Source organism: Zea mays, chromosome 5 (genome assembly GCF_902167145.1).
Source record: "Zea mays cultivar B73 chromosome 5, Zm-B73-REFERENCE-NAM-5.0, whole genome shotgun sequence".
Taxonomy (NCBI): domain Eukaryota; kingdom Viridiplantae; phylum Streptophyta; class Magnoliopsida; order Poales; family Poaceae; genus Zea; species Zea mays.
The window spans coordinates 63512281-63520129 of NC_050100.1; the positions used below are offsets into that span (position 1 = coordinate 63512281).

A 7849-nucleotide genomic window follows, 5' to 3' on the forward strand; every position below is an offset into this window, starting at 1 on the left:
TTTACTACTGCTGGAGCACTGGAGACACTCGGCAAGATTTGGTCGTGGGGCCGTGTTTGTTATCCTAAAGTGATTACCTCCATCCATAGTTTTCAAAACAAAAAGGTGACTACCTCCGATTTTTTTTCTTGTTTTTTTAATGCATCCGATACCCATATCATATAATCTGTGTGCAAGCAAACCTCCATATCTTGAGCAGTGTGAAATAAACTTTGTAGAAAAAGAAAAGGTAGATGCTTTACTTAAAGTTGCTACAGCAGATTATTATTGGTGATAGGTACCAATTTTGACGTTTACTTTTCTTCGATTCCGAGTATTGTTCGCAGGACAAATATCCAGTGGAGAGATCGGCCTCGGGTCTTTTAAAAGATGTCTACAGTATATTTATTTAGTTAAAAATGCTACTCCAGTTACTTGGTTTTAAAATAGTGTCCTAATGATTTAAAATAGTGTCCTAAAATTAAAATACTACACTATTTAAAATGTTTAGGGTACTAAAAATAGATTGAGCTCCAACCTTTAAACCCTAAATCATATATTTTAGGAGTAAATTAGATTGTTAGAAAAGAAAATGTTGCGAACGATGTTGAAAACAAGTATATGACGTTAGTTTGTGGTGTAGTATATTTAGGTCATTTGAGGTGTATCATATATTTTTTATATAAAAATGGTAAAATAGATCACAGCTAAAGCTGTTTTTAAAAGTTGAGCCCTATATTTAAAATAAGATACTGATTTAAGATATTGTTGGAGTTGTTTTTAGTTAGTAATTTTGATTTTTTAAAAAGATTTCAAGAAAACAAAAAAGTGTTTTAGAAAAATCTAGCGTTTTGAATAAATATAAATTAGGAGTCAATAACCATTTTAAAATGTATAAAAACACTAAAATTCCCTAGGCCCACTAGACCAGTGCTACTTTTACACCCTAAGCCTTAAGACTGTCTGCATCAGTCACATCTTCTATTTTAACTTATATTTTAAACTTCACTATACAAACAGTATCATCTACAGTGTAAAATCTTTATTTTACGCAATCAAGTAATCTACTTTGGATATCTCAAGTCATATTTAAAAGCACTAGAACTAATAGTTAGCTGCTAAAATTAGCTACATACATACAAATAATCTATATCTATATTTATTATACTTAAAGCATCAGTTTCAATGGTCCTCCCGCGTCATCTTTTACAAATAACCCCTCACGGATATTTCAAATTAATCCGTTGCATGTCTATAGATGACAAAACGGCGGCCCGGCACGGGCCAGACGCCCGAGGGCCACAACTCTGGCCCAGGCACGTCATGCCGACCTGCTGACTGTGCCGGGCCAGCCCATTTGATTAAATCGGTGTAAAATGTTAAAAAAACTATGCAAGAGGTGAGGTTTGAACCCATACCCCGATGGAAGAAGAACCGGAGACACTGGGTGAAGCTGTCTAACCAGTGGAACATAATGCTCAGATATTTTTAATATTTAATATAAATTGTATATATGTATATATGTTTTTTTGTAAAAAAATATAATCGTGTCGGGTGGGGCCAGCACTACGGGCCGAGGCTACAGCCCAAGCACGACACGACGTTCTTAGCTCTTGCAAGCATTAGGTCGTTTTTGAGACCACATTGGCGTAATGGACTCCATGATGTTTGAGGCTGAATTGGATGGAGCAACAATGATTTGTCACACTAACAGTAAAAATAAAGGTTATTTATTGGGTTTAAACGTTAGTAATTGCTACAAAGTATCATAATTTATATGGAGCACATCCAGTTTTTATTGATGCCTGACTTTAGAAATCACTCCATATTTTGATCTATCTTTTTTATAAGTTTGAGTTCATGTGACTTATTTTAGAAACTTGAGCTCACAAATTTTCTCTTATTTAGTCTATGTATGGTGGAATTATGTCATTTTATAATCTCTGTTCGTTCAGTCAGTCGTTGTGAACTCTTTTCTAATTGCTCACTTCATTGGTCGTGTTGTACCAATACATATTGCATGGAGTAAATAATAACATCAGTTAGCCAAATCAAAAAATATTATACTGAGAGTGGAGACAATTGATAAAAAATCTTGAATTTTTTAAGTGAATAGTTTACGTGGGTATTGTTGTAACCGTCGCAACGCACTGGCAACCGACTAGTATAATTAATAGTTCATCTATTAACTACTCACTCCTTTTTTTATTTATCGCGGTTTAGTTAAAATTTCAGCTACTAACTACTCACTTCATTTTTTATTTATCGCGGTTTAGTTAAAAATAAATAGCGGATGACGAATATTTGAGAATAAATGCAGTACTTTTTAGTTAATTAGTTAATAGTTAGTTTTTAGCTAGCTAATTTTATCAGTAAGTTTTTAACAACTAACTCTAGTGTATTTAATCATGTCCTAAACCAGTAATCCGCATATACAATCGCGATGACCGCGTAGACGACGACCAGCCCACCCGCGTCTGCTGGCCCCCCACGGCCACGGTCCACCAGACCACCACCACCCATTCGTCTGGGCTCCATGTCCATGGGTATGGTGATGGGCCCCAGAGATTCCCCTCCGCGCACACAAGGCCCAACACGTCCCCGTCCAGATTCATCCACCCTCCCCCTTTCCCTTCGTCTCCGTCCGCTCCCGGCATCGTCCCCTCTTCCCCGTCTCGCGTTCGTCGCCCACGGGCTTCGATTGATCTTCTTCCGGTGCTGGTGGCAGGTAAGGAACCTTTCCCTATCCTCGGTTCGATGGATTCGCTCGTTCGTTTTGTCTCCGGTTGAATCCGATTTTTTCCACGTTCCCAGGTGGACGGATCGTGTCCTTGCTTGGCCGCCCACAGCAGCAATGGACGACGGGGACCTGGACTTCTCCAACCCGGACACGTACCTGTGCCCGGCGCTCGGCACTGACCCGCCCAGCAGCTGCTCCATGGACAGCTACTTCGACGAGATCCTCAAGGACACGGAGCACCACGCCTGCACGCACACCCACACCTGCAACCCGCCGGTGCACGACCTATCGCACACCCACACCTGCGTCCACGTCCACACCAAGATCGTCGCGGCCTCGCCCGGCGACGACACTGCCGACTCGCCGTCCGAGAACAACACCAACGGCAGCGGCGGCAACGGCAGCAACGCCGCCTCCAAGAAGCGCCCCTCGGGGAACCGCGCCGCCGTCAGGAAGTACCGGGAGAAGAAGAAGGCCCACACCGCGTCGCTGGAGGAGGAGGTGGTCCATCTCAGGGCGCTCAACCAGCAGCTCGTGAAGAAGCTCCAGAGCCACGCCGCGCTCGAGGCGGAGGTGGCCAGGCTCCGATGCCTGCTCGTCGACATCAGGGGCAGGATCGAGGGGGAGATTGGCGCGTTTCCGTACCAGAGGCCGCCGCCAGCGGCCAAGAACGTCGACCTCGTGTCCGGTGTTGACCAGGGAGGGTTCCTTGCCGGGGCTGCTGCCCAGGTTACCAGTTCCTGTGATTTCAGATGCAACGATCAGATGTACTGCAGCCCTGGAATGCAGGGCGCTGTTAGCGGCCAGGTGTTGGGACAAGGTGCCTGCGATGTCTCGAGTATCCAATGCGTTGGAAGCACCAGGTCTGCGTCCACTAAGCTACCTGTCTGCGGGGGGATGGATGCAGTACCTGCTGCCTGCTTGCCAAATGTTCAAAACAAGTGACGGTACATAACTTTCGTTTCCCTGCTATGCTTTTAAGAACTTCTGTCTAGTGGCTAGATGTATTAGTTTCAGTCATTGTTTTGTTAGCAATCCGTAAATGCATTTAAGCTCGTGATTGTATATATCGCTCAGTAGCCTTCTGTTATGTGTAGGATTATATAACTGAAGAAGAATATAACTCGGCTCTCTTGTCGCCGAGCCATTGTTTTGTGGTTCCATTGGTTTCCTTCTGTCTGGCTGAATGCAATTTTGAGTGAATTGCCATCTAATTGTCAACGATGAAGATCAGATTTGCTTCTGTCCCATCCTGTCAATCCAGAGCTAGACTTGCTCTTGTCTATTTTCAGCCGGATGTCTTGTGCCCCTTTTAAAGGCATTGCTAGTCTTGTTGACACACCAGAAACTAAGATGCTCTGTATGAATCAACTGGCTGTTTATTCTCTGAGATTTGAGAAAAATTCTTATTAGCCTTCTTAAGTCTATTTATCATGATTATTGTGTAATCATGGTGTATGTTGTTGTTTATTCATTTTGCTGTGGCCTATTCAATTTGTTGTGGCCTGATTGAATGTATTTTTAGTGAATCGGCATCTTATCATGGAAGGGCAGGCCTGATGCACGGGATTTGTCTTACTGAGTCACCAGGTCGCGGGTTCTAAGCAGGGAGGCTTGCCTCGGTTTATCCCTTCCCTAGACCTCACTCATGTGGGAGCCTCCGACACTGGGTTTGTCCCCTTTAGCACCTTATCATTACTGAAGATGAGATTCCTGGCGATTCTGATTTTTTCAAATCCATAGCTAGAGTTTTATTTTCAATTGGATGATTTCTACCTTTTCAGACCTCCTAGGTCATCTATGTCTGCTTGAAAAAAACAGCATTATTCATTTTATCGTGCTTTTGTATACATTTATTAGTTTCAAGCACCAAAACTATTTTAAACATGGAAATAACTTAGCCTGGGTTTCAGCTGTTAGTATTCAAGGCTCAAGCCATGGTACTGTTTTGACCTAATAGAGTAGCACTTGTTTTCGACATAGTCCTATACTCCCATATGTAGCTGCTGCCGGTAGTTGAGCAAAAGCAGGAAGTAAAAAAAAATTCCTACATGCTACCAACGCCTGCAGTGCACCTCGCCTGCAGTTCCATGCTTTGAAAGAGGTCAATGCATTCAGTTTATGGGTTAGTTAGATTTATAGTCAGGGAGAGCCACATTTAGTTGTTTCATGTTTGGTCAATTGAGCAATTCTGAAGTACATTGGATTTTTCCCCTTGACAATCCAGATGTGAGCTGTGACGGAGCCATTTTTTGGTGAATTATGATACCAGAAATTAGTAAATTAGGACACTACATTGTGCTTGTTTCACGAAAAAAAAAGAAAACATATTTCATAAAATAATAATTAGGACATTGTACCATGCTACCATATAGCAGTATTATAGACATCAATAACCTCCAAATTTTGCTACTTCTGAAGAGTATTTTGTTTTACAGTGATTTTGTATTAGCTATTGGAGACTGTAATACTTGGGTTGGTGTCTAATCTTTTTTTGTGTGGAAATATATATTTTTTGAAAGTGTTAAGAACAGTACATCAAGAAGATACAAAGGTTTAGCTCAGAAAACTTCTGGCCTCTACTAACACGCACACAGCCAAAAAGGCGAAAAAGGGGAGCAAATACCAAGCACATCTCTAATGACCTTCAATCTGTAGATTAGATCGCCACCTATGTGCCAGGGAGAAGAAAACCTTGGCCGTTTGCACCAAAAGTTGTGATCCTGCCACAACCCGCTCCTACAAATCCGACTGTCCCAGTATAGTGTGTGTTCCCAGTTTTAAAGGCAGTTCTTTAGGTCGTGCCATTTGTTTATCATGCAGAGCATCTGTTTTTGTTACGAAACTTAATACAATTATTTTTGGTATGTCCATTTGTTTTTCAGTTACTGGACTGCTGTGAGTCGTTGGTAGAATTTGTTAATGAATGTTCGTACTGCTCAGATCTTGCAATGGAACTTATTCAAGAAAAAAAAACAGGATATGATGTCTTATTCTTCAAATAGTCCTAAGGTGTAGCCATCTGGATAAGTTCATATATGTACCTAAACACTCGATACCCCCCTGTCTGCATAATTTACAGCAAATAAACCTGATACATGTTCCCGCTGCTAGGAACTTTCCAAGTTCTAAACGCACAAGTAACACTAACACATGTTCTATTGCTCTTTTTTCAGGACTCCCGGCAGTGTTTATGGTCCCTTCCTTTTCAGAGACTGCTGGGACTTCCCGTTCTGCCTCGAAGGAACGCTGTATAAACCGCTAGCTTTTCTATGTAGGGCCGAATCTGGTTCAAACTGCTACGTGTGTGAGTTCGTCGTCGCCGATGATGCTTCTATAGTGCCTGAGGCGATTCAAGTTTGTTAGCTCTAGAGCTGATAGGATATCCTCGTTTACTTTGCTTAGTTCTCAGATGCTCTCCGTCTCCGATGAAGTGCAGCAACTGAACCGGATCCGAAGGAGTTGGACATGAACAGGTTAAAATTTGGCATATGTGGTCTAAGAAGACGCTGAGATGTTTGTAGCGAATCTCAAGTTCAATGCGAACCCTGTTGCCTATGTATATTCACATCCTTTGTGTAGGTGTCATGTCTCTCTTCTGTTACGTGCGTGGATCTGAGGGAACCCCCAAAAGTTTAATTGCCGGCTGGTTCAATTGTGTCTGTCTAGACCCAATTGTGGATCTGATGAACAGAATATGTGCCGGATAGCGCTAGAAACACATCAGCCTGACGCTGGAGTTCACTAGCATACCAGATGGGTTCAGAACTTCAGATGAACAGAATGGTAGCCCGCTTTCCCTCTTAGACTATCTCCAATAATATTCTCTGTATCTACTCTAAAAGATTTAGTCTTAGCCCTCTACACGTTAAGGTCATGTTTTATCTAGATTTCTGTACCCTTACGGAATGAAAGTGGGAACGCCATAAAAGCAAGTTTAATAATATAGTCAATAATAGGTAATTAAAATCCTACCTATATAATTACTCTCTAATATGATATGAGAGGTATATTTAATAACTGGTCCACCTCTTTCTCTCGTAAACTGTTCTGGAGTGGAGTCCGTGAATCTCTCTCGTAAACTGTTTTGGACTCCGTGAATCTCTCTCTCGTAAACTGTTTTGGAGTGGAGTCCGTGAATTGCTGGCTTTCAAATTAAGAGTGGGTGTTCAGGTTACTCGAAAATTTTAGGTCAGGTAAATTTTGGGTTTTTGAGAATCGCTACCTGAATTTACAACGGTTTTTACAATATCTGAAAATTCGGGTATCTAGCCTATTAAATTAGTATAAAAATATAGTTTAAATAGTGATATATATGGACATAAAAAACACAAGCAATCTACAATCACAAGTCATGTACACTTACACATAATTATAGATGCACAAAATAGTAATTAAGAATGACATTAGTATATGACACATAAAAGTTCGGATAATTCAAGTATTTTAGGTACCCGATTATGATACTCAAATTACCCGAAATAAAATTGGGTTTTGCAAGTTGCTACCCGAATCTCCCGAATGAAATTTGGGTTTCGGATATTTCGAGTTTGGGTTACGAGTTTTTTTGCCCAGCGCTATTTCAGCTGCCTACTAGTGAACAGCCCGCTTTTCTTTCTCTCTCCATTTCTCTTTCTTTTACGTCATCATAAATCTGACATATCATCTTTTGCAGTCCACCTATATCACCTTATTATACTTGCCCTAAGGCTGTCTCTAGCAGCTAACTATTCCAAACTTCACCACGTAAATAGTATAATCTATAGTACAAATCCCATATTTAAGGGATCTGCTACGGACAACCTAACAGGCGGCGATGCATGGTGACGATGACAAGTAGAGATGGCAATGGATGAAAACCCGATGAGTATCACTTGCCCAACCCCATACCTATGAAGAAAAAATAAGCTTGCAAAAAACACATACCCATGACAGGTACAAAAATTTGCCCAACCCCATACCTATGAAGAAAAAAATAAGCTTGTAAAAAACACATACCCATGACGGGTATAAAAATTTGCCCAACCCCATGGCCATGCGGGTTTTCTATACCCACTAACACAACATAAAAAAGTTCATTATGTAAATGAGAATCAATATATTAATAAGCCACGATAAAAGAAACAAAGT

At 41.2% G+C, this 7849-nt stretch overlaps 1 protein-coding gene across 6 annotated transcripts; it reads left to right on the forward strand.

Annotated features, from left to right (window-relative positions):
- The first annotated feature begins 2532 nt into the window (after window positions 1-2532).
- LOC100273140 (uncharacterized) lies at window positions 2533-6313 on the forward strand. Of its 6 annotated transcripts, none has more exons than XR_566530.3 (5): window positions 2533-2707; window positions 2794-3666; window positions 4245-4389; window positions 5605-5731; window positions 5896-6313. XR_566530.3 is itself a non-coding variant. In NM_001147587.1 (3 exons), the coding sequence occupies exon 2, from the start codon at window positions 2834-2836 to the stop codon at window positions 3662-3664; it is 831 nt and encodes a 276-aa protein (NP_001141059.1). In that variant the 5' UTR covers window positions 2645-2707; window positions 2794-2833; the 3' UTR covers window positions 3665-3666; window positions 5896-6299. The 6 variants fall into 6 exon arrangements, 1 of the variants encoding a protein (NP_001141059.1); XR_004858138.1 differs by having other exon boundaries at window positions 3817-4389; window positions 5896-6307; XR_566529.3 differs by lacking the exon at window positions 5605-5731.
- The last annotated feature ends 1536 nt before the right edge of the window (window positions 6314-7849 follow it).

Coding starts and splice junctions, on each gene's coding strand:
- LOC100273140 (NM_001147587.1), top strand. CDS start 2,834: ATGGACGACGGGGACCTGGACTTCTCCAACCCGGACACGTACCTGTGC.